General features: G+C 35.9%; 1 protein-coding gene across 6 annotated transcripts in view; it reads left to right on the top strand.

Annotated features, from left to right (window-relative positions):
- Nucleotides 1–27,504, top strand: part of FSD1L (fibronectin type III and SPRY domain containing 1 like) — a 77,308-nt gene that overhangs the window by 38,802 nt on the left and 11,002 nt on the right. For 3 of the 6 annotated variants that reach the window (XM_059072107.2, XM_067041037.1, XM_067041039.1), the window contains 7 exons: nt 5,126–5,247; nt 9,769–9,978; nt 11,175–11,273; nt 15,596–15,725; nt 16,634–16,666; nt 21,254–21,354; nt 21,809–22,060. In XM_059072107.2, the coding sequence (XP_058928090.1) occupies nt 5,126–5,247; nt 9,769–9,978; nt 11,175–11,273; nt 15,596–15,725; nt 16,634–16,666; nt 21,254–21,354; nt 21,809–22,060 (947 nt within the window). The remainder of the gene's footprint in view (nt 1–5,125; nt 5,248–9,768; nt 9,979–11,174; nt 11,274–15,595; nt 15,726–16,633; nt 16,667–21,253; nt 21,355–21,808; nt 22,061–27,504) is intronic. The other 3 variants (XM_059072109.2, XM_067041038.1, XM_059072110.2) reach the window with 2 other exon arrangements.

The following is a 27,504-nucleotide window of genomic DNA, read 5'->3' as shown; positions in this document are numbered from 1 at the left end:
TCAAGAAGTTTATTATTAGAATCTCATTAGTTAAAATAAATATACCTAATGGCGAAGTGCAAAAAAAAAAAAAGAGAAAAAGTCTTCTGCATATATTCTGGAATAAACAGGAAAGCAGCAAGATTTTTAAAAAACATAGTTATTGACAATTTTGTACTTCCAAAAGAATTTCATTTCTGGTATAATATAGTTTTAGTATAGTTCTTAATTAGCTATGCTAGTAGATGGGGAACCATTTTGAATAATTAAAAACATATATATTCCTGAATGCATTTTTTGTTGTTCTTAAATTTTTCCAATATAAGCATGTCTTATTTTATGAGAGGTTACAGCCTTATTTCGTTCCTCAGGAGCTAAAGCTCTCCTTTTTCACTTTCTCCTGCAGCTGGCGCAGCCCCAGTAAAGCCTTGCCTGAATTTCTTGTCTGGCCTCTAGTCAATTTCGGTTGATCGGCGAGTCAATAAAGTCCTTAAAAGCCACACACACAAAAAAAGAGCTATTGCTCTCCTACTTCACTGCTCTCTTGTTTAACACCTTTGTATTCTCATTCCATCTTGTTCCTGGTGCCATCTCTATTTCTAATGCCACTACTGTCTAGTTTGTGGGAGGAGAAAAGTAAAGAAAATGATGATAGACTTTGGCTTAAAGGTCTTTACCATTGGTAGAGCCAGGATTAGCACAGGTAATTTAGTATTTGCTATAATGAATATACGAAAGGGCTAAAAGAGCTGTTGGCAATTTTGGATTGGGTTATCACAGAACGGATGGTTTTGATCTGCTTGGCTAGTCACTGAGCATTGACTGTAATGAAATTATCACTTAAGGTTTCTTCATTTGAGGAAAATGAAATTCTCTGAAAGGCACAGCTCTTCAAAGCACCACTCTGAGTCCTAGATTAAATTATTCATCAGATAATTCACAAAATTATTCTGTATGTATTATGTGAAAACCAGTGTTGCTATTGTTAATCTTGGCTGAAGACTTCAACTCTTGTGTTTTTCTAGTGGTCTTTTATTTGACTAGAGGCAAGATTCACATGGCAGTCATAGCATTCTTAGCACAAATACTAATTTTTCTACTTTTTGCATATTTTATTTTTTAACTTAATTTTTATTGGAGTATAGTTGATTTACAATGTTGTGTCAGTTTCTGCTGTACAGTGGAGTGAACCAGTTATACATATACATACATCCACTCTTTTGTAGGTTCTGGTCCCATGTAGGTCATTACAGAGTATTGAGTAGAGTTCCCTGTGCTATACAGTATTTTTCGTATATTTTTTTATCAGGGAGTGTTTAAAGATGTGGATCATTCTTACAAATCCTGGATGTAGAAAGGAGATTATGAGAGTTTGAAAATGAAAAGTATTGGCTGTATAAGGAATGGATGCTAGGTAGGTCAGTTTTCTGGATAAGGTATATTTGGGTTATATGTGCTGGAATTTGCTATAAGTAATCCATCTTCCACCCTGGCTAGAGTATTCTTCTGTTTAGCCACCTACTGCACAAAATCCTGCTCTGGTCCATGATTTTCTGGATTAGAAGTCACTTCCTAATCAGGCTTTGGGCCGTCCAAAGACTTTGAGAGAAACCTTGCAGTTACTTTCTCTTTGCAAAAATAAAAGTAGGAGGAAGAGATCCTTGTGTTCAGCTTGTACTATTAGAAATGAACCAAATGTTACATATATACAATGGAATATTACTCAGCCATAAAAAGGAACGAAATCTGGCCATTTGTAGAGATGTGGATGGACCTAGAGTCTTTCATACAGAGTGAAGTAAGTCAGAAAGAGAAAAACAAATATCGTATGTTAACGCATGTATGTGGAATCTAGAAAAATGGTAATATGAACCAGGAAGAGAAACACAGACGTAGAGAATGGACATGTGGACATGGGTGAAGGGTAGGGTGGGATGAATTGGGAGATTAGGTTTGACATAAATACACTACCATCTGTAAAATAGATAGCAGGTGGGAACTTGCTATAAAGCACAAGGAGCTCAGCTTGGTGCTCTGTGATGACCTAGATGGGTGGGATGGTCAGGCAAGGGGGGTCCAAGAGGGAGGGGTATATGAATACATACAGCTGATTCACTTCATTGTACAGCAGAAACTAACACAACATTGTGAAGCAATTATACTCCAGTAAAAAAAAAAAATGGGCAAGGTGAATTAAAACATTCCTAACCACATGGATCCTGTAATGTAGAGAATTATCTGTGGATTTTAGATTGTTAGTTTGGGCTTTGAGACACGGTTGTCTAAATATATTCAGTTTAAAAATAAAAAGTTCAGTCTTTTGGAAAATTATAGCATTGTTGTACATCCAACTTGATTTATGGAGAGTGAAATTTTCATTGTCTAGAAAATAAAGGTCATTATTCTTTTTTTAGGCTTTGATAGGCCTTTCTGATATATCTTTAGGAGATATAATTTTTCTTGGAGGCCATAGTGATATTTTCCCCCCAGATTTATCTTGAAGAATGTACATACTATGCTTTTATTTGTTGGTTTTTTTTTAAAATTGAAGTATTGTTGATTTACAATGTTGTGTTAATTTCTGCTGTACAGCAAAGTAATTCAGGTATACATAGACGTATACATTTTTAAATACTATTTTCCATTATGGTTTATCACAGGAGCGGCCATAATGGTTAAATCAAGTTTTACAGATAAAGTTTCAGGTTTAAATTCCTTAAAATACTTTCAGATATTTTTCTCAACAGTTCTCAACAAACTTTTAAGTCATCAGGTTTAGAAGCAACCAAGTAAGCTCAAACCTGTTTATTGATTCAGTGGGCATTTACCAAGTACCTATCTGAATATAGCTCTTTAAGAAGTCTTTAAATCAAAAGATACTTGGGACTGTCAAGAACAACATATGTAAGATTTAGCCTTTGTTCCTAACTTCTTATTGATGTAATCTGAAATTTTATTATTGAGAACCAAGAGCTTAAATTAATAATGTGTGAAATGCTCAGCATTATACTTGGCATTCAGTTAAGTGTGAGTTCCCTTCTCCATAAATTGTTTTTTAGTATAGCACTTCCTTTTTTTAAAAAAATTAAAGTGTTGATTTACAATGTTGTGTTAATTTCTGCTGTACAGCAAAATGATTCAGTTATACATATATATACATTCTTTTTTTTATATTCTTTTCTGTGATGGTTTATCACAGGATATTGAAGGTAGTTCCTGTGCTATACAGTAGGACCTTGTTGTTTATCCATTCTATTGATATATATAATAGTTTGTATCTGCTAACCCCAAATTCCCACTCCATCCCTCCACAACCCCTTCTCCCCCTTGACAACCACAAGTCTGTTCTCTCTGTCTGTGTGTCTATTTCTGTTTTGTAGGTAAGTTCACTTGTGTCATATTTTAGATTCCACATATAAGTGATATCATATGGTATTTTTTTCTCTCTGACTTACTTCGCTTAGTATGATAATCTCTAGTTCCATCCATGTTGCTGCAAAAGGCATTATTTTGTTCTTCTTTTATGTCTGAGTAGTATTCCATTGCATATGTGTACCATATCGTCTTTATCCTTTCATTTGTCAATGGACATTTAGGTTGTTTCCAAGACTTGGCTATTGTGCATAGTGCTGCCATGAACATAGAGGTGAACGTATCTTTTTGAATTATAGTTTTGTCCAGATACATGCCCAGGAGAAAAATTGCTGAATCATATGGCAGCTCTAGTATTTTGAGGAACCTCTATACTGTTCTCCATAGTGGCTGCACCAATTTACATTGCCACCAGCAGTGTAGGAGGGTTCCCTTTTCTCCACACCCTCTCCAGCACTTGTTATTTGTAGACTTTTAATCATGGCTATTCTGACCAGTGTGAGGTGGTGCCTCATTGTAGTTTTGATTTGCATTTTTCTAATAATTAATGATGATGAGCATTTTTTCATAGTACTTTCTTCTTGATAAATAGATCAGCTGTTGTTCACTCTTCGTTACTACTAAAGTGACTACTTTCCTAGTTTTAAGATGAAAGAAAATGACTGAATACACCAACAGTGTGACATTTTTCATCCCCAAGTAACTGAATACAGCAGCATGTTTGATACCTTTCATACCATTGATCTTTAGGGTAGTTTGGTAGATCTGAATGACTAGGCCTGGTATTCCCTTTGTTCCTGCAGCTCTATTTACTTCCTCTGCCAAATTCTGTACTAGGAGGACAACATTCATGAATAGCAGTTTTGTGTCATTCTTTGACCAAAGATAATAAGGAGAGTTACTTTGTGATATATGTGGAAATCTACTGTAATATGCAAAATTGAAATTTGAGATAAAATAACAAATGAATAGAATATGAGAATTTCTTTTAATCTCTAGTTTTAATTGACAGAACAGTTTCCCCCTGCTTTGGGTAAAATGATGTCTGGTATGGCTTCTTTCTTTTTTTTGTTTTGTATACCACATTCATCTAAAATATATTTATTGAGTTTCTATTATTTCCATGGCATATGGTTTCACAGGGCTGTTTCTTCTTGTCTCCTTCCATTCAGCTGATGTTGATACATCAGAGTGATACCTACTATCATGGTATTCAAAATTGTAATTTTACTTCTCTCCTTTCTCATCCATGGCCTATGGCAGCTACCAAGCTATGCAGTATTTGGTCAGTGTACCTCTACTTTTATTTAAGGACACGTGGAATAGCTGTGACAAGTAGGCAGAATGTTTGAATCAGGGTATATTTACAGTTCATTATTGAAAAGGCATATGAAAAGGAGTGAGGCTGGCATCAGGAAATCAGATTGAGTGTACAGAGGTTCAGATGACTGTTTGGTCTGTTAAAGATGATTTATCTTGGATATTTGTCTCTTGAGTTATTTGTAATTTTATGCAATTTTATAAAACTGGCTGGAGGAAAGTTCTTTAAAGGTTATCTTAAATGTCTTTAAATTTAAAAACATTTTACAGTTTTTTATTAAGTTAATTTTCAAAAGATCTAAAAGCAAATTTCTATTTAGTTTTGTTACCTTTGTTAATAGCTTCTGAAATCACTAGAGTGAAGTAAATTCTGTTTGTTTTATAAGTTAAATATGATACGATACTTCCCATTCTTTTATTTTTAAAAGAATGTTTATGTTTGTGTCTTCTGTAGAGTGACAATGGCTTCAGCTTTTCGCCTTTCTTTGAAACCAAAGGTCAGTGACAACATGACTCATTTAATGGTGGATTTTTCTCAGGAAAGACAGATATTGCAAACTTTGAAGTTTTTGCCAGGTAAGTTAGTACATATATTACATATAAAGTTATTTATAAAACCTTTTTTTTCCTTCAAGATTTTTCTGTAATGAACATTAGAATGTAAATATTAAGAAAGAATAGTGTGATTTTTTTTCTTCATTCAGCTAAGGAATAACTGAATTTGCTAGTCTTTATTTTTAGAGAATTATTTTACTGGTAGTAAAGATTCCATTTTAAGAATCCCAGAAAGGGATACCTTTTGTTGCTAGTTTGGCAGAGAGAAGAAATATGCCATGGTGGTTCACAGTGAGTCGTGGGGCCAGACTTCTAGATTTGCATCCTGGCTACCGCTTACTTGCTGTGTAGCCTTAACAAGTTATTTAACTCTCCCTCATTTTCTTCATCTTTAAAATGTGATGTTATCCTTCTGGGGTTTTTATAAGGATTAAATGAATTGAGACCTCTAAAGCACTTGAAATAGTACCTGGCACATAGTTAACATGCAGTCAATGTTAATGGTTGTTATTACCATTATTGTAGTGGTTGCTGGTTCAGATGGAATTTTATTTCCAGTAATAATGTGTTAACATTGGCTTATTAGAGTATTGGTATGAGGGTATTCCAGCAGTCAGAACCATTTGAAATTGAGTCCCAAGTTATTGTCCACAGGTGTGAAAGAGCCAGTTAAGGACCTTTCGGTTATTATTCTCTTTTTACTAACGTCAAGTAATGTCGTTAAGTTGATAGCTAAAACAATTTGGACTTGGTGATTTGGGGGATCAGGAAATCTCTTGAAAGTGAAGTGTTTTACTTACAGGCTTATGGTTTTTGGAGGTTAGCTGTTTTTGAGTAGAGAATGTTGATCATATGAAACCATTCTTTTCTTCTCTGAAGATTTGGTCCAGGACTTTAGAATATGACTGGAAAGACAGAGTTAGTAGTCATGAAACTATAATGGAACTAGTAACGGTAGTACAAGTGAAGTATTAATTTGTGTGGTATAGGTCAGAAGTTCTAGAGGAGTTTAGAGAAGGAAAAGATGAGAGAAGGAATCATAGTTGTAGAGGAAGGAAGTATACATACTTGTCAGTGGATACTAATCTGTAAATTGGCCTTTCAGAATTCCTAACCATTATATTTTCATTCACACTACTACTCAATTCAGAAGGAGAGTTAGGAGTGGTAGATTGTGAATATACACATGAGTAGTAGTAGTTTGTTTTAAAAAAAAAAAATTCCCAAAAAAGCAGTCTTCTCACCATTACTTTCCTTCTCTTGGATTTTCAGTGATGGCTTAACAAACCAAGGCCATGTCTGCTGTACAGTCAAGTAAATTGCATGCACAGTTAGGATTTCCTCTTTTGCAAACTGTTAAGACAGTCTGAAGGAATGAGGTATAATGAAAAGCAAGAAATCCTTTTGTGGAGGAGTTTCATCCTGAAGGAAGGTATAATAGGTTGTTAAAATTTATGAAAGGTGAATTCATATTACTAATTTTTTGTATTCTGCTATAGCATAAAAATTTCCTATAAGATCCAGTCAGATTAACTTAAAAATGAATACCTTCATCCCTTAATAATTCCTTCTGTAAACACTGCAAAAATCAACTCTATACTGAATTATGTATAGTAATGAGTTTTGGACTTATCTGAGTCTGAAAATTGTAAGTGATGGTGATGGATGATAATAATTACAGTCATTTTCTTCTGCTCTAAGCCATTATTTATACATTGAAACTTAAAGATTATATCCTTTCTGAGCCTCTGCAGCCAAGAAGAGAAACATGTTTGTGGCAGTGTTGATGTCAGTTGTCCTTTTACATTCACATGCAGAGAAAAACATTAGCAGAATTCTTACACCAATGTCCACACAATTTAACTGTTGCTTTATGGAAGTTTCTGTGAATTGCTTTCCATTCTCATTTCTAAAGAGAGTTCTGCCTTTCCTAATATTTTTATATTACAAGTTTACGAACATTCATCTTCCCCTGAACTTTTATCCCACATTTGTTGAAACTCTTCTCTTACTTCTGTTTAGAATATTGGGTGAACTTCCTACATATCAGATCCAAGTCACTCTTAATTTGACCTACCACTCTTTTTTTTAAAATTTAATTTTTATTTTATATTGGAGTGTGGTTGATTTACAATGTTGTGTTAGTTTCAGGTGTAAAGCAAAGTGATTCAGTTATCCATACGCATATATCAATTTTTTCAGATTCTTTTCCCATATAGGTTATTACAGAATATTTGACATACCACTCTTAAATTATCTAAATTTTCTTTTTCCCTCCCAAGTTTGCTTTCTTCTGGGGCCATTATTCACAAGAAAGAAGAATCTTCTTGCCGGTACATTCTTATTGGAATGGTAGCTGAATTTGGGAGATAGATAGTGGGGAGTTAGCTGGACCCACTTACAAATTAAGTGATTCTCTCTGTATACAAGCCTCTTGGGATATTCAGTACAGGTTTTAACTCAGCAAAACTATAAAATTACTACATGCCATAGGCTGTTACATTTCTTCACATGTAGACACTTCACAGCATATTAAATTTATGAATGCCTGTATCTCTTCCCATAGCAATGAATAGTAGTCTGTATTGCTTATGTTCCGGTAACAAGAGACTAACATCTGTAATGTATTATAGGGATGAAACCCCTACAGACAGATGAAGGAAATTAACCATAATGAGAAATGATAAATATTTCTTTGTCTGTTATCTTACTGATAAGATATATCAGATTCCAAGTATTTATTGTACAGTTACACACATGCAGTAGTTCAGCTTTGAAGACTATAGCTAATGGAGATCAATTGTCCCACCTCTCTCCTTTCCTCCCTTTCTTACTAGTTAGGCTTGAAGATTTCAAATGTATATCAAATTCCTTTCATCTTGGTCTTGATTATTGTATCTAAGATATTTGGTTTACTTTGTTATTTGTTAGGTCTCACATTGCTTTGAATTTTCATGTATAGAATTCCTTTGTTGTTGTAGTTTTTTAAAAAATTAATACTTTGTTTTTTAGAACAAGTTTAGGTTTATGGAAAATTGAACAGGTAATACAGAGAGTTACCATATACTTCCCCTCCTCCCCCACATACAGTTTCCGTGGTTATTAATGTCTTGCATTAGTGTAGTACTTTTGTAGTAAGTGATAAATTATTATTAGCTAAAGTCCAGAGTTTACATTAGGGTTCACTCTGTGTTATACAGTTCTACGGCTTTTGATAAATGTATCATGTCGTGTATCCACCACTACCTTATCATACAGAATAGTTTCACTGCCCTAAAATTCCCTTGTACTCTGCCTGTTCATCCCTTGTATCCTGCAGCCTTGCTATAAGCTTGTTAGTTCCAGGAATTTTTCTGTTGATTCTCTGAGATTTTCTACATAGACAGTCGTGTCATCATCAAACAAAGACAGTTTTATTTCTTCCTTCCTGATTTGTATATGTTTTACTTCTTTTCCTTGTCTTATAGCATTTAGCTAGAACTTCCAGTACAGTGTTGAGTAGGAGTGGAGAGAGGGGATGTCATTGCCTTAGGGGAAAAGTATCTACTTTCTCAACATTAATTTTAACTGTAGGTTTTTTTGTAGATGTTCTTTATCAAGTAAAGTTCCCTAGTTTACTGAGAGCTTTTGTCATGAGTGAATGTTGGGTTTTGTAAAATATTTTTTTCTCCATCTATTGATATGATCATGTAATTTTTCTTCTGATCATCTGATTTTTCTTCTACTGATGTGATAGTTTACATTAACTAGTTTAGAATGTTGAACCAACCTTACATACTTGGAGTAAATCTTTTAAAACTTTTTTTTTTAGCAACAAAAGGTTTAAATGCAATCCTTGTACAGTTTCACACATTTCAGACACATCTGTATCACTGAAGGACCACATTCTCTGGTTAGCCTGCTATTTAAATGGAACATCTGTTAATGTTGAGGAGCTATGGAAAACCTCTTTCATGGAAAAGAAATTGATTAATGTTCATTCATGTTAATTGTGATTCATTTACCTCAGTTTGTTTTAATGAATCAGAACTCTTTGGAGAAACATTTAAAAATTCTTAAATATTTTGTGGGGTTGTGGAGTTCATTTTTGTTCAGTGTTGAGAAATTACAGTTATTTTATAAACTAGGTTTTTTAAATACATTGAAAATACCTTGAATTATTTTAATCTTTGGATTCAAAGCAAGTTATTTTATTTTGTCAATAGTGATTTAATTTATATTCTCCAGCTGTTTGAAATAGCAGATTAAATACGTGTTAAGAAGTAACAAATCATTCTTGATTCTTTATTCTTAGCATGTTTGAATTGCTTTTTGCTAACTAGGGTTTTAATATCCTTTGAATAAGTCTATGAAAAACTGTGAAATATGAATTTTAAAACAGAGCTATGAAAAATGGTTATTTTGCATTTATAAGGTATCCCTTCTCTTAGCCTGATTCAATTGAACAGTTTAAAAGCGACGTGAAAAGCATAATTTGAACAACAAACATAAATACTGGATTAGTACTATAGTGAGAAATGAGCTTTTTTTTTTTTTCTTCAGTCCCCAAAGCTCCAGAGATAGATCCAGTAGAGTGTTTGGTGGCTGACAATTCTGTAACAGTAGCTTGGAGAATGCCAGAAGAAGATAATAAGATTGATCATTTTATACTGGAATATAGGAAAACTAATTTTGATGGACTTCCACGTGTAAAGGATGAGCGATGCTGGGAGATAACTGATAATATTAAGGGTACTGAATATACACTATCAGGTAAGATGACTGCATTTCATGAATCTCATTCTCGGAAGATAGATGTAATTGTGAAAAATATTTTGAATTACATTAAAAGATGAAGTTATTAAGTTTCTTTAGCCAAGCAGACTTTTTGTATATTTATTGAGAAAATGCATTTCTCTTAAAATATCAAGAAAACCTTCATTTTAATTACTTCTGGACATTTGCAATCTGGTAAAACAGTGTATTTAAAACAAACATGAAGGGATGCTCTGGAAACTGTATTTCAGAGTGACATTTAATTTTTACCTTGGTTTTCTAACAATAAAAAAAGCTGTCAATTTTCTAGATGTATACACTACCCCGCATTTTAGTGATACTGTAAAGACTTGCCTTTACCCTTTTTTGATAACCTTCACAATAATACTTAAAGTTAAGCTGTGCCTTGGTATTAGAAATTTGTGTGTTGGCCTTTTGATAGTCCTTAAAAACATATCTCCATGTATAGGGGACTTTGGATATTTGAAATGGCCAAATGTTGCCTGAGTTGTTCAATATTTGTTTTATGTGAGCGGTAACATTAGTAATGTTACCATTACTTACCATTCGTCAGGAGCTGGGCTGAAGTGTATTACACAGTACATCTCATTTAATCAGTACAATACATCTCATTTAGTCTTTACGGTGAAGAGGTTGGTCTTCTCTTTTCTATTTTAACAGATACAAAACTGTGGCTCCGTCAAGTTGTTGAAGGTCCCATAGCTAGTAATTTTTGGATTGAGCTTTTAATCTAGACCTGACTGACTTCAAAGTTTTGCTATTAATCCTTATGCTTCACTTTCTCTTTAAGTTCATTTTTCATGTATGAAGCAGTGTGTCATAAATATAAAAATTCTGTAGTGTCTACTTTCCAGAAATTGAATATGTTATTTCAAACTGTAGTGTCTCTCCATGAATGAAATCTTACTTACAATGAGCCTTGAGAGTATCTTTTTATTGCTAGGTTTAAAAAGCCCAGTGATAAACTGTATAATTTATTTTGAAGAAAATAATAGATAAATCATGATTTGTCTTATTTCAGGCATTATCACCCTTTTATCATAAACTTGTACCCTTCCTGAGTAAAAAGATAGTTCCAGGGAGGGAAAAATGTCTGTTTGAAGGTTCATACTCATACTTTTGGAGTAGATTCCTTTACTTTTCATATCTGAAAGCCATTTTTCTTTTTACAGGCCTAAAATTTGATTCAAAGTATATGAACTTCAGAGTGCGGGCTTGTAACAAGGCTGTGGCTGGAGAGTATTCTGATCCAGTGACTCTAGAGACCAAAGGTAAGATCAGCAGCTACTTGTACAGCATGAAACAGAACTTGACATCAGTAATTATTCCAGACTTCGTGACAGGAAACATTTCATGTATAGTTGCCTTCCTTCCCCACCTTGATCCCCCACACCCCACCGCCACAAAGGAATTCTCAGCAGGAGGAATTTTAAGATGGGAAAATTAGGACTACAGTAGTGGTTTTCATTAGTTTTTCTTTTACCATGGTATTCAGATGGGTAAAATAGACTGATGATGATGTTATGTTCTCTCATGCATACTTACTTTACAGATTTCAATCTAGTATAAATACATTTGCATGACTGAAGTTTGCCCAGAGTTTTCCCAGAGAATGGATTATGACTTAATAATGGGGAAGTACGTATTCAGTTTAGTTCAGGTTCTTTTTGTTTTCTAAAATCTTATTGTAGAAATTAACATTTATATAGCTTATTAATGTTTACAAAGCTCACAAGTCTTCATTTGATCATTGAAACAATCTTGAGAGATCAGTAGAATAGATATTATTGATATCCATTTTGCAGGTGAAGAAAGTGAAGTTAAAGTCTGTTCCTAGAACTAGCTTGAAAAGTTGTGAATAAGAATCGATTTACAAGTTCTGTGCCAGCCCTTATCGTGGGCCTGGAATGTAAGTGCTTCTAGTCTCTGAGAACAGTTTGGATTTATTGTAGAATAACATATTTAAACACAGAAGATTTTTCAGGTATTTACCAATTTGAAGGCCACAATGCTAGAGGTCTTTCCAGTTGTGAGGTGATAATTGACTCAGTTTACTTCCAGAATCGGATTCTACACATTGTTGTTAGATAGTTGGGCCTTAGAGTGTTCCACTGACCTCTAGTTCATATAGCATTTAAATAGGGTTTGAATGCCAGAAGTTTGATATGATTTGGAGGCTGATATAAAAATATATTAGAATAAAACAAGATATGAGGTTCATAAGTTATTGACAAGACAAACTCATAAGAATATGTTTGCATCAGAAAGATTAAAAGAAACAAAACTAAGTCGAAGTAATTTGGATTAGCAAATGTTTTTATTTGAGAACTACAGATAACTTAGCCAAGAAATGCAATTACTTAGAATTACTTGTTAACAAACTGAGATGATACTGTGGTTTCTTTAGAGATTTTTTACCATTTCACAAATAGTCATATTTACAGGCAGATAATCCTTCCTACATAACTTGAACTGATTTTAACCCTTGTCAGGTAAAATTGCATTATTATTAATATCCTCCCTCAAGAATATTATATGATTTTTATTTCTTTTGTTCCTTCTCATTTACTTTATATGTTTAGTGACCAAACTTGGGCCTAAATGTGGTGAATTGTACATTTCCATTCAAATTCCATAGATTCAGGAAAATGAATAACTGGCTTGTAGTTTCCTTGGAGCTGGGCTGTCTGCTCCTGTTAGCAATGTCTAGATTTTACCAGTCAAATACTCGGTCTTAGGGTTTGTAGGAAAAGACTAAGTTGATTCTAGTCCTTTTGAGCAGTTCTCTCTGTGGGGTAAACCCCCTGGGGTTGAGTTAGACTGATACTAAATGCTGCGGCCCACTGAATCTTCTGGGACCTTCTGGGAGACTCAGAGTAAAATTATCTCTGAAGAAACTATGGGTCACAGGTTTTCTAGGGTTACTCCATACCACTAGAGTGGCCACTAATGACAACAGGAGCTCCAGAGAAAAGTCCGATTTTTAAAATGCTGTGTTAAACAGTTGTTTATTAATTTTTTGACTTGTTGCAGCCCTTTTTGACCAACCAGTAGAAATAAGTATATGAGCAAAGAACTGGAGGGAAAGGGAGAGAGATGGAGATTTACTAGTTGAGGGCTACCAAAACTTCATATCCTGCCACTTGTGGTGCTTGGTGTGAAAAATAGTGATCATTGTTAATATCTGTCTCTCCAGTTGTATGTAACTCTATTTCTTCTGTTATTGGAATTGTCAAAAGTGATGAATAATATTTCTTATGACCAGAATTTTTAAAGTACATTATCCCTTACTTCCTTGTAAAGGTAAATTATGTGATATTAATCACCAATTACTTTCTAGCCTCAAATGTTAGTGTCTATGATATAATTTTACAGTGTCTATGATATAATTTTACAGTGCCTAGAAAGCAGCCACCAACACAAACTAAACACATGAAACATATCTGTGTCTGTGTTCTAATTTTTTTGGTACTTTGTTTTCACACTTTTAAAGATATGGAAACTAATATCTGGCTATATTACAGGGCTTATATGAGAGACAGGACTAAAATTTGAGACCTCACTTTTGAGGCCAGTCTTTTATTTGCTTTTAAACTGCATGGTATTATCCCTCTGACCTTAGAGAGCCTCTATGATTTAGTTGAGGACTCATAAAGGGACAGTGTCCAAAAAAGAAGAGATAAAAGGTTGCGCCCCTGGGACTGGAACCCATGCTTTTCTGTTTGGGTGCTGTGGTATTTGATAACTTTGGTCTCAAGTGGCTTGGGGGTGATACCTGTTTTTGCCACCCTTGACTCTATGCATCTCTCCATCATCAAACACAGGGAATAGCTTTAGGATTTGTTTCTTCCCTTAGGATTTTAATAGGCAACTGAGAGTGATGGCACCTAAGAGTTATATCCAATTTTTCTTTCTCTCAAAAATGCAGATGCCCTCACATGTATTAACTAATAACTAATATAGAGGTTAACCCTGTTTTCTTAAGGCAGTTCATTCTTGGTAATACAGGGTCTCAGTTTTGCTTAATCCTAACTTTTTAGTAACCCACCTGTTGAGGAATTCTGTTTCCATTTTTACTGAAAAGCCGCATTATTTCATCTTTCAGTAAGCTCTTATCTGTTTACATGCAGGTTTTGAAAGCTATTAACTTTTTTGCTTATAGTATGACATTTTCTAAAAGTGGTTATGGTCAGTAGATTTGTATTTAGAATATTTAAAATACACTGAGCAATGGGTCAGATGCATAGGTAAAATTAAAGTGCTCTTTACTAAACAGTAGAGTATAAAAGGATTCTTGATTCACTAGGTAAGCACTACGTTCTCTATATGAATATTTTGTTGTTCGATGATGTATATTTCACAGACACACTGAAACCTTAGCTAAATCACATATGATCCTTAAGTGAAATGGGGTATTGTAAAGGAATATTTCTTCAGTGAGTACTTACCAGAAATTTCAACTTTTGGAGGGAAGTATAGCTAATAAGCAGATTTATTGGTAACTATGTAGTAGATAATACCTTGCTTAAGACCCAGTTTCTAGGAATTGCATATTAAATAGGAAGAACTGTGCATTACTCAGCTGTGAATCAATACATTTCAACAATTAACCCTCAGTATTCAAAGGGAGAAGGTAATACTGGGTTACACTGATTTCCTAAATTAGCAGTTCTGAGTAAGTCTTATGAATAGTACAGATAGTTCTCCCGATACCAAATAATTTGAAAAGCATAGTTTTGTTTTGGATTTTTAAAATTTGATTTCATTTAAGTAGCCCCTCTCCCCAGTCTTTTCTTTGCCATGTATATCATCTTTGTTGTTGTTGTTGTTGTTTTTGTTTGTTTTTGCGGTACGCGGGCCTCTCACTGCTGTGGCCTCTCCCGTTGCGGAGCACAGCCTCCGGACGCGCAGGCTCACCGGCCATGGCTCATGGGCCCAGCCGCTCTGCGGCATGTGGGATCCTCCCGGACTGGGGCTCGAACCCGTGTCCCTGCATCGGCAGGCAGACTCTCAACCACTGCGCCACCAGGGAAGCCCCCATGTATATCATCTTTAGCTCTATCAGCTGGGTTAGTTCCCTTGCTTCTGCCATTATGGCCTGTTTCTCTGTGCTTGCCTTATTTTGAAACTACTAAGAGTTTAAATATGAAATTATTAAGTGTTAGAGCATAAGAAAAAATGTGTGTGTGCCAGGCTCTATAATTTTTTACACCACATCACTTTCTCCTCATCCTTAATTCTACCAGCTCCTCTTCCTATTTAGTCATAACAATCAGCTGATGCTCTAGTAATAGGAAATTGAGGCTATTGATTCCAGCAGAAGGAATAGCAGAAAGACCAATGGCCATGAAAGTACATTGTATTTGGTTGGAGTACAGGATAGATATATAGAGGAGAATAATGGGAAATAGAGTAGGAATTTGTAGATTAGGCTTTATCGTTGTAGACGTTAAATTTTAGGAGTAGGAATTGGAACTTTATTCTCTATATACAGTGTTAAATCCATTGAGTAGGAAAACAATGTGATGATGGTTGTGCTTCAGAAACTAGAAATATGCTACATTTTAAAAAATTGAAATATTGTTTTGGTTAGCACTTAACTTCAGTTTGGATAACTCATCCTCCCATTTGAACCTGAGAGTTGAAGATACCTGTGTAGAGTGGGATCCTACTGGAGGAAAAGGTCAAGAAAGCAAAATTAAAGGAAAAGAGAACAAGGGCAGGTAAGCTAGTTTATTAAATCTATTATCTGAATAAAATGCATGTACATTGATTCTTACTTGACAATAACTTAAAATGAAATTCTTGGGAAGGGTAAGCTGGGATGAAGTGAGAGAGTGGCATGGACATATATACACTACCAAATGTGAAATAGATAGCTAGTGGGAAGCAGCTGCATAGCACAGGGAGATCAGCTCGGTGCTTTGTGACCACCTAGAGGGGTGGGATAGGGAGGGTGGGAGGGAGATGCAAGAGGGAGGAGATATGGGGATATATGTATACATATAGCTGATTCACTTTGTTATAAAGCAGAAACTAACACACCATTGTAAAGCAATTATACTCCAATAAAGATGTTAAAAAGAAATTCTTATTCGTAACACCAGAGTGAAGAACATAATATTATCAGTACTTGAATTTGTCATTAACATTTTTCATTACTTTTTTTTAGTTTCTTTCCTAATCCTCTTCTTACTTACACCTTTTATTTCAGTATTCCATTTCTTTAAAGTTATATCTACAGCAGTTTGAACTGCTTAGAGAGAAATTCCTAGCAATAGTTCCTGAATTTTAGACTTATAGATCACCTGTCTTATCCAAAGGTCTGTAGTGAATGACAGCTATTACCATGTACAGTCCCAGTGTCTGGCCCCTGATCAGCAGCCTTATGAACAAAGAGGCAGGCTTGGCACCTTTTGTTATTGTAGGACTTATTTAGATAGTCTCAAAGTATGGAGGCCTCTTTATAAATAGAGATAAATTTTGCACAAACTAAAATAAGGTAATCACTGTGAGTCAAACAGTGAATCAAAAGAAATTCCTCAGCGGACTTTTGATCTAATTTTATTATAAACTGTTAAATTTAAGTTGTAAAGCAGTCTCTTAACAGTTGCCTATTTTTATCTGACAGTGCCCATGTTACTTCACTGAAGAAACATACAAGGTGATGATCTATGTCTGTATAGTTCTAGGACTTAGTATATCTAGCTTGGCTGAATAACTCATTTTTCTTTAACCAATAAGCAGAAGCCATTGCAGCAGCCTTCATAAGCTAAAATATTGGTCTGTGTAGATTGTCTGTATTGGTGGCTTATGTTTTGAATTTACAGCATTATAATGTGCTGTATATTATTTGGATTATGTTGTATACGATAACAAAACAATAAGCTCTGCTTTAAAGTCTTTCTTGAATTATTTTCCTTTATCTGATTTTCTTCTGCATTTACTTATACTTGGCACCTTCCTTGTGCTGTATTCAATATATCTAACATTACAGCTTTGCATTTATATATATTTGACATGAGGCAGGTTTGAAGTATCCTGTGCTTTATAATAATCATGCAGTTTCAGAAGCATCAAGGATAAAAAATAAAGGTCATTACTGAAGTTATTAGGACAGTGCCAGAAAGATGAATCACTTCAAATTGCACAAGTAATAATGTGCTAATTTGAAGATACCCCATATCTTTCCCAGAAACCAGAATGTGTTCTCTTTTCAAAATTATCTTTTCTTTTTTCTAGTTTATTTGCTTATTATTGGTGAAAGTGATTTCATAGTTAGTATATTATAAATTGTAAAGTGCTGCTGGATTTAATAGGATCAGTGAAGTTTCATTTGGTCATTTGGAGATTTTTAGACTACTTATATGTAGAATTTCATCATGTTATTTCTCTTTCTCTCTTCCCTCCTTTTAAGAGTATTTTATTATGTAGGCTACTTCTGGGATGTTACATACATTTATTCTTTCCATAAATATTTGTTCACTGCAGGATGTCAGCTGGATGTTTTGGAGTTTATAGGGATAAACACTGTCTCTGCCTTCAAGGAATTTGCCCTAACTTATGTAGATGAGATACATCTTTCTATATAAATAACAATAATACAAGATAGAGATTATATGTAATAGTATGTGTGAATCAGGGAGTTTAGAGGAAGAAAGATTTCCTGAGCTGCCACATGTTGAAGTGGTCAGTTAGGACAATAAGCCAAACTGAAAGTAACAATCAAAACTTCACGCACTTACTGTGATAGTATAAGCAAGAGGCCACAATGGAAAGGGTGTTAGCTCCCCCCAGGGTTCCACTTCTCACAAGAGAAATGGCTCAGGGTGAGGGTTAGGTAAATGAGAGCAGATGGCAGATGGTGAATATCTGAGGATCATCTCACTGCCCAGGAAGGCCCAAACAAAAGGCTTCTCGTATTGTTTTATGGATCTGAGGCCAAGGATATGAGAGAGGGGGAAAGGTTAGGAGTAGAAAAGTATTGAGACAGAGTGGAGAGAAGTGTCTTCAGACTGCTGCCTGACCCCTGCCCTCTTTAAGGAGGTCTCTGAAGAGGCAGCTGGAAAGGGTCTCAGCTGGGGACCCCCTGCTGTAAGGGGGCCTCTGAATACAGGCACCCTATCTAGGAATGCAGACATGCATATGAGCATGGGGTTGCAGTGGGTATTGCAACTGCTTCTAGAAACTGCAGTGAACTAGCTCTGTACCAAGTCTGGGGTAGAGAAGGCAAGCATTTATAATTGCTTCTTGTTGGGCCTGAAAGATCATACATAGATTTTGGCCTGGAGCTGGACTCTTCAGAAAAGTTATTTAGCCTGGTAGGATCTGGGAAACCTTCATTAGTGAAATGGTATTTAGGTTGGTTCTCAAATAAGTGGAAGAATGTGTAGCGTTTGGACTTGCAGTGAGAGAAGGAGCAAGGAAAGGAAGAGGCACTGAAGCAGATTGCCTGAGTTTAAGCAACACTTGAGTGACTGTATTTAGCTGGATAGTACTCTCCAGAGGTGAGAAGGCTGGAAAAGCAGAGTGGGTCCAAATCAAGAAGAACCTGAAAAGCCAAGCTAAGTCATTTGTAGGCAGTAAGAAAGTGCTTGAAGATTTTAAAGTAGGAGAATCTGTTAGGTTTATCTGGTAACAGTGAACAAATGAATTGGGTAGCAGAGAGATCATCTGGGAAGCCGGTAAAACAATCCAGAGCAGAGGTAACAAAGAGCCTTAATTCAGATAGTTGAGTGAGGTGTCTTTAAAGGATGGGATCATGTTTGCTTTAAGACAGGGGGTCCCCAAGCCCCGGGCCTGGCTGTGACCTATAACGGTCGTCCTGGGAGGGGGGGCACACAGCAGGAGGTAAGTGGCAGGTGAACAAGCGAAGCTTCATCTGCCGCTCCCCGTCGCTCGCCTTACCACCTGAACCATCCCGCCCCCGGTCCATGGAAAAATTGTCTTCCATGAAACCGGTCCCTGATGCCAGAAAGGTTGGGGACCGCCGCTTTTAGACAATAACAGCTGTTTACTTCTTGCAAAAATGTACTTAGGGTTGGAAGTCTAGAATGCTGCAAAGGAAGACATCTCCTTATTTAATTTTTCTCTGAAATTTAAGCTGCCATTCTTAGTAGTTACATCTGTTTTTCTTTTTGCCGTGCTTTCCCTTTATTTCTTTACTACTGGTAAGTTATAAATTTGTTTTGTTTTATGAATGCAGTGATTTGATATAATTGAAATGTTATTTTTTTAAACATCTTTGGGATTTGATCTATTTTGAGTTTTGGGGAGTTAGTGAGAGACCTTAATACTGTCCAGTTTACCATATCATATAATTTGATAAAGGGAGGTCAGATTGCATCTTGTCCATTTTAGTAGAAGAAATGCTTTATAATACTTGATATTGTCCTGTGCCTGGATTTGGGTAATTGCTAGTTTTCTTTTTAAGAAGAAAAGGTACAGAACAAAAACATTGGGTTGGCCAAAAATTTCTTTCAGTCTTTAAGTAAAAATAAAATACCTATTTTTTCATTTTCGCCCAGAACTTTATTGAACAACGTATTCACCATTTTATTCCACTACCTTCTGCCATTTTTCAGGCAATGTCATAATTCCATCTTCCCAAAACTTTTTATCTTTTTGAGCAAAGAACTGTTCCAGGTTCCTTTTACAGTCTTTCCAGGGAATTGACATTTTTTCCATTAACAGAATTTTGTAAAGACCAAAATAAATGTAAATCCAAAGGTGCAGTGTCTGGTGAATACGGCAGATGAATCAGAATTTCCCAGCCAAGCTGTAGCAGTTTTTGCCTGGTCATCAAAGAAACATGTAGTCTTGTGTTATACTTATGGAAGATTATGCATTTTCTGTTGACTAATTCCAGACTCTTTTCATCGAGTGCTGCTTTCAGTTGGTCTAACTGGGAGCAGTACTTGTTGGAATTAATTGTTTGGTTTTTTGGAAGGAGCTCATCATAGAGAACTCCCTTCCAATCCCACCATATACACAACATCACCCCCTTTGGCTGAAGACTGGCCTGTGGTATGGTTGGTGGTGGTTCATTTCACTTGCCCCATGATCTCTTCCCTTCCACATTATTGAACAGTATCCACTTTTAATTGCCCGTCACAATTTGTTTTAAAAATGAAACGTTATCATTACGTTTCAGTAGAGAATTGCACGCAGAAATATGGTCAAGAAGGTTTTTTTCCCTTAACTTATGTGGAACCCAAACATCAAAGCGATTAACATAACCGAGCTCATGCAAATGATTTTCAGTGCTTGATTTGGATATTTTGAGTATGTTGGCTACCTCCCATGTCGTTGATTGTTCTCAATTAATGTCTCGATTTGATTGCTATCAACTTCAACTGGCCTACCCAACCGTGGCACGTTTTCCAGTGAGAAATCTCCAGCACGAAACTTTGCAAACTACTTTTGACACATTTGATCAGTCACACAGCACCTTCTCCATACGCTGCACAAATCTTTTTTTGCATTTCAGTTGTGTTTTTATTCTTTCTTGAAATAATAAAGCATAATATGCTGAAAATGTTGCTTTTCTTTCAACTTCAGTATTAAAATGACTACACAAAAATTCACCGATTTTGATAAGTTTTTTTAAAAATGCACACTGATATGATAGCTGCCACAATACAGTCAAACAAAACTGTTTCAAATGAAGTGAAAGACAACTAAGCGCTAGTAGAGCCATCTTATGGAAAAAAGCTGCATGAACCTTTTGGCCAACCCAATACTTACTGCTTATAAAAAAGGTTATTTAGTTTTGATTATAATAAGTCTTAAAAAGAAAAATAGCAATTACCCAAATCCATGCACAGGATAATAACAAGTATTATAAAGCATTTCTCCTACCAAAATAAGACTTGCTTTTCATTTAAATGTAACTGCAAGAAGTGTAAGCTATAATCCATTATCTTTCTTGAGTTCTTTTTTTTTCCCTTGAGTTCTTTTTTCCCCTCTTTGTATTGTCTCATATTTCAACTGCATGTTCTTTGTACAAGCCTTGCTCAGTCTGCATGGTATTAGTGTTTTTAGCATGCTTTATGTTGATGACTTCTTACATTTAAGTGTTATAATTGACAAATCTGTTTAATAATAAATAATTCAAATAAAATTAAATGTTGCTATTTGTGCAGCGTGATTAGAAATCTTTAGAAAGGGTCATTTCTTGATTTGTAATTTTAGTTTGTGAAACATGTGCAACATAGAATATTTGTTTTTCTTTTTGTTCCTGTTTATCTAGAAGTGGTACACCATCCCCTAAACGGACATCCATAGGCTCCAGGCCACCAGCAGTAAGAGGCAGCAGAGATCGTTTTACTGGGGAATCATATACAGTGCTGGGTAGGATAAACATAATAGTTCTTCATTATCTCACATTAAAGGCATCATAGTCACATTGGTGGACTTTCCACTCAGCGGTAGAGTGGCTGCCTGTATATTGAATGAATCGTTGCCAAAGTTTCTCCCTCTTGAAGCTTAATTACTTTGGTGGGTTTTCAAATTGTCTTTTTATTGATGTGGTTTAAATTCTGCTTCAGTTTACATAGTGCTCCACATTTTTGACTCTTGAGGGGATAGTAAGGAAGAAAAGCTCTGAAGCCTTTTATATTCAGAAAAGTTAGCAGTAAACGTACAAGTCATTATAGCAGATACTCTGCATTTAGTGTCTGTGTGTTAGCATGATTTTTCTTCTGAATAAGATTTTTTGTGCCATTTTGTGGGACAAGATATAGGTAAAACTCTGTGACTCGTAAGGAAGAGGTAAGAGTCAAATTTACCTTCTGATCTTTTGTAGGAGACACTGCTATTGAAAGTGGACAACATTACTGGGAGGTCAAGGCCCAGAAGGATTGTAAATCCTACAGTGTGGGAGTAGCATACAAGACTTTGGGGAAATTTGACCAATTAGGAAAGACAAACACTAGTTGGTGTATCCATGTCAACAACTGGCTACAAAACACATTTGCAGCAAAGCATAATAATAAAGTCAAAGCCTTGGATGTTACTGTTCCTGAAAGAATAGGTGTATTTTGTGATTTTGATGGGGGTAAGTTTACTGATTTTCTCCTAAGTTATTTCGTCATCGTTGCTTGTATTTCAGTACTTTTCATTAGTAATCATCTCTACAGAATTTCCATTAGTATTGTGGTAAGGGTATTTTGACCTTCTAGGATTTGATCACAAACATAATTTCAGCTCTGTAATTGACTGAAAGGGCACGCGATGTCTGCTTGCAGGCCTGCAAAAGCACTCATCTATAATATACTAAGTAAGTCTGAAAAAAAGATTTTGCTAATTTTAGTCTTGAGCCTTAAAATTTCTTATGCCTGTTTTAATTCCTCCTTTACCTTGTTTTATTACTTGTTAAGAGTAGTAGAGTCAGATTTTTTGAGTTGGAATAGACCTTAGAAATTACCCAATCCATTTGCCACATAGTATAAAATCCTTATTACATTATATCTGCAAGTAGTTGCCACTCCTATGCTGGAACTTTTCTATGTGAAGCTAATTGTCTTAGAAGGCAGCCTGTTTCGCTGTAGGATAACACTTGGTTAGAAGGTTTTTCTTAAATCAACTCACTTTGTCTTCTCAGTAACTTCTGAGACTGTTGCTCTTAAATTTTGCCATCTGAAGAAACACAGAATTATGTTCCCTAATTCATACTTACATTACAGTAAGTCCCCTACATATGAACCTTCAAGTTGTGAACTCTCAAAGATGTGAATGTGTGTTTGCATGTCCAATCATGTAAGTTAGTTCGTGTCTAACGTACACTGTCACGTGTATACGTCCTCTACAAGTGGTTGTGCTTTTGTGTATTCTACAATACTGTATAGGGTACAGTAGTACAGTATCTTTATTTCAAGCCCAGGATGTCAGGAAGCAAGCCTAAAAGCAGCAGTGATGTAGCTGGTACTACTAAGAAGAGCCAAGCGATAAGGATGGAAACAAAAGTGAAAATAATTGAGAGAGTGGAGCAAGGTGAAAAGATGGTAGACATTGCTCATTCTTCTAACACGAATCGTTCAACCATCAGCACAATTCTGAAGAACAAGGACAAGATTGGACATGTGAAGTCTGCTGTGCCGAAGATGTCGACAATAATATTGAGAAAGCGTGGAAAAGTGATGGAGGAGATGGAGAAACTTCTCAGCGTGTGGATGCAGGATCAACATCAGAGCTGAGTCCTGCTCAGCTTAATGCTGATTCAAGAGAAAGTTAAAAGGCTTTATGAAGACTTGAAGAAGAAACATGGCGAAGAATCAGAGGGCACACCTTTTAATGCCAGCCATGGCTGATTTCATCGGTTCAAGGCTAGAGCCAACCTTCACAACGTAGAAGTAAGTGGCGAGGCAGCAAGTGCAGATATGGTAGCTGCTCGGGAATTTCCTGAAACGCTTTGAGAAATTATTGATGAAGGCATGTATTTACCCAAGCAGGTTTTTAATGTGGATGAGACAGGACTGTACTGGAAGAGGATGCCAGACTGAAGTTACATCAGTAAGGAGGAAAAGCTGATGTCAGGCTATAAAGCAGCAAAAAATAGGCTAACTCTGTTGTTTGGTGGCAATGCTTCCGGTGATATGAAGCTGAAGCTTCTCTTAGTTTTATCATTGAGAGAACCCAAGAACCCTTAAATGCATAGCCAAGGGCTCTCTTCCTGTTTTGTGAAAGAGTAACCCCAAAGCCTGAGTTACACAGACCATTTTCCAGGACTGGTTTTCCCACCACTTTATCCCGGAGGTAGAGAAATATTGCTTAGCAAAGGACATCCCATTCAACATTCTTTTGCTGCTTGACAGTGCTCTGGGCCACCCCCTATTCATGGACAGCTTTCATCCCAACCTCAAAGTAGTGCATCTGCCACCAAATACTATGTTGTTCATCCAACCTATGGACCAGGGAGTTGTACCAACTTTCAAGAAATATTATTTACATCACACTTTTCATCAGGCAGTAGAGGTGAGTGACGGATCAGGAACAACCTTGCAGCAATTTTGGAAGGAATGTAACATCTACAAGGTCATAAAAAATACGGACTTTGCTTGACGTGAGGTTATGGCCGTCACCATGAATGAGGTTTGGAAGAACCTTTGCCCTCAGTGTGTTCACGATTTTCATGGATTTGAGAAGGTGGATGAGGAGTCCAAAGAGGTCTTCAGCAACGTAGTGACCCTCAGCAAGTAGCTGGAGCTAGATCTGCAAGAGGATGACTTCAGTGAACTGCTTGCTATGCAACACAAGGAGCTTACTAATGAAGACCTGATGGAACTGGAGGCCCAGAGAAAGGACGAAGAGACAAGAGGAAGAAGAAGTAACCGAAGAACTGAAGAGATTCATGACACAGGACATGGCAAGGGGATTTTCTTTATTTGAGGAGGCACTGTTAGTTTTTGAGGCACAGGACCAGAACGTAGAACGGTACACAAAGGTTGCAGCAGCCATTCAGAATGCAATCCAGGGCTACAGTGTCATCTACGATGAGGAAAAAAAGAGCTACTACCCAGACATCACTCGATTGCTTTTTCAAGAGAGTAGATAGAACTGGATCCAGAAGGGAACCAGGACCTGTGCCATCAACGTCAGGCCTGAGTGAAACTGCGGCTCGCCTTCCGTCGTCTCCTGTTGCTAACGATCCTTCAGCTCTGCCGTCTCCCACCTCCTCTCCCTCCCCCAGTCAGTAACTCTTCTTGCCTGTTCGCTTGATGCCAGCCCCTGTATGCCACCTGTTGTACTGTACTACTGTACTTTTCAAGGTACTGTACCGTAAGATTTAAAATGTTTTCTTTATTTTTGTGTTTGTTTTTTTATGTATTATTTGTGTGAAAAGTATTATAAACCTGTTACAGTACAGTATTATATAGCCAATTGTGTTAGTTTGGTACCTAGGCTAATTTTGTTGGACTTAGGAACAAATTGGACTTACAAACACGCTCTCAGAATGGAACTCATTCGTATGTAAGGGACTTACTGTATAATCCTTATCTGTTTAAAAACTACTGACATTGCTTCTCTTGCCCTGTTTTTCCAGACTGTACATTCCCTATACCATTAGCTGTTCCTTTTATAATTTAATTTTTCCAAACCCTTATTGTCTCCTGTGGTTGTATGCTATGTCTATATATATTTTAAAGATTGGTTCTCAAAGTAGAACACACAGCTTCTGACCATCATAGGTTAATGATTTGGCAGCATAATTTCTAGTAATATTTCTAGTAATATAACTAAACAGCACTGTAGATCAATATTGAGCTTGTAGCCACCTAATCCACTAGATCTTTTTCCATGGAGTTCTGTCAGATTATCTTTTTTCTCTGATATTGTCAGTGTAGGGGGTATTTTTTTGTTGTTTAGAACTCAAATGAAAAATATTATATTTGTCTTTAAGTTTCATCTTAATAGATTTGGCCAATCTTTCCCTCCTGTTAAGATCATCTAAAAATTAATTTGGTGGGGTTTTTTTTTGCAATATTTCTTTAAGCTTTTTGAGTTAGGTATTTGATAAGTATCTTCTCTACTGTCATCTAAATATTTATAAAACTTTTGAAGATGAGGTACTGTTGAACTAGGGAACAAAAGTAATTCCCAAAATGCTTCTCTCCAAGTTGACACTTAGAGCTAATAAAACAAAATTTTACCATTTTAGTTAACATTGTGTCCAAATGATTCCATGAGGCATCAACCTGGTTACTCAAACAAAAAAGTAAACAAATTGATTTTGGTTTGATTTATTTTTAGTGATAGTGGTGACATGTCAGTCTTGCTACATCTTTTTTATTTACTCCTTTTGAATCAGATAAATATTTTCCTCAGGATAACTAGTAAATTTATTGGCATACATTTTTTTTTCTTTTTCAACTACCAAGATAGCATTTGCTTATCTTCTCTTTTCTCATACTTGGTGGTTCCTTAAAGATAGTAGTAAGAAGTATAATTGTTAACCTAGAGCATAGGGTATAGGAAGAAATTGTAATGTAGCATGGGATCAGATTCTGAGGGCCTTGAAAAATAATAATAGGCTAGTCTTTTTTTAGTAGTTGGTAGGGGGGCTTCTGTTCATTTTAGAAAACTGTAGTCATATGTTTGTAATATAGTTTTAGAAATATTAGAGAGTAAATGATTAAATGTGGAAGAGACTACAAACATTGATAGGGGAAGACTTTTCAAGGAGGTGGTCTTTAAGCAATATAGACAGGACCATGACTGTTTTGTTAAGTATTATGTCCTTATTGCCTGGCAAGTGCTTCACATAGTGAGCCCTGAATAAGTATTTGTTGAGTGATGAGTGGTAAGAGGGATCTGAGCAGTGAGGAATCAAGAAGAATGAATTTGATGGTGTGAAAGTAGAATTCATAGAGCTTGATAACTAAATATGGATTGGAGGGAGAGACAAAGAAGAACTGAAAATGACTGAGGTTCCATCCAGTGTGATCAACAGGGTGATAGTATCATCAACAGGATAGGGAGCATAGAGTCCTGAGGAAAGATGAGATGCCAGCAGGACAACCATGTGGCATTATTTAGCTGAAGCTAAATATTAGAAATAGCATCACAGACTGGCCACTGAATATTGCACAGAACAGTTAAGCATTATTGCTCTGCCGTGTACTAACTTTGTGACCATATATAGGTTGCTTGATATTTTGAGGTAATATGTATAAATCACCCAGTTCTTTAATAGTAGGCATAAATGTTAGTTTCTTTTCTCTTCTTCTCTGTTTAGTGGCAGCAGTGGGAGTATTGTAGAGAGAAAGAGCCTGGACAAGCATCTACATTTATTTTTTTTAATTAATACATGACTATTTTGATAGCATCACTGAGAGTTCCCACTAATAGAAATAGTTGTCCATATTACATGTTGGGTATGGATTTAAGCCCCTTTTGCATATTGTTCTCACTTAATCCTTATAACTATCCTAAAAGGTCAGAATTATTAATCTCATGTAACAGATGAGGAAACTGAGGCTCAGAGAGGTTAAGTGAGAAGCATCTAGAAAGATGGGTTTGAAAGAGCAATGAGGTGATCTGTTTCCTCCCTGGGAGTCTACCCACTGTTGATGCCCCTGTTTCTGGCTTTAAGCATCTACATTTAGAATAGGAGAAAAAGAGACAGAAAATATCCTCAGGATTAGGCAACGAACCAAAAGAATAGTCATGAGAGAAGAGTTTGAAGAAGTGATAACAGTTGTGAAGATGCCATCAGGTTGGACAGTTAGGTGGTCAGAAAGAGTGATTTAGTTGCATGATCATTGTTGAAAGACGGACTGTGAGGAGATTTTAACAATTAACAAAGCTGAAGCAGTGATAACTATACCATGATTTCAGAAACTCAGGTATAAGCATGGCTTCAAGTAGTTAGAAGACAAAGTTTCATAGAGCAAACCTTAAATGGTGATAGGATTTGGGTGGAAAGGCTGATTATATAATAAAAATGAGGAAGAAATGACCATGGCTTTTACTGGGATAAGGAAGCCATTTATTAAATAATGA

Source organism: Kogia breviceps, chromosome 8 (assembly GCF_026419965.1).
Source record: "Kogia breviceps isolate mKogBre1 chromosome 8, mKogBre1 haplotype 1, whole genome shotgun sequence".
Lineage (NCBI taxonomy): Eukaryota > Metazoa > Chordata > Mammalia > Artiodactyla > Physeteridae > Kogia > Kogia breviceps.
Note: the sequence above shows the minus strand (reverse complement) of the source record. Positions and strands in the feature narration are given on the sequence as shown.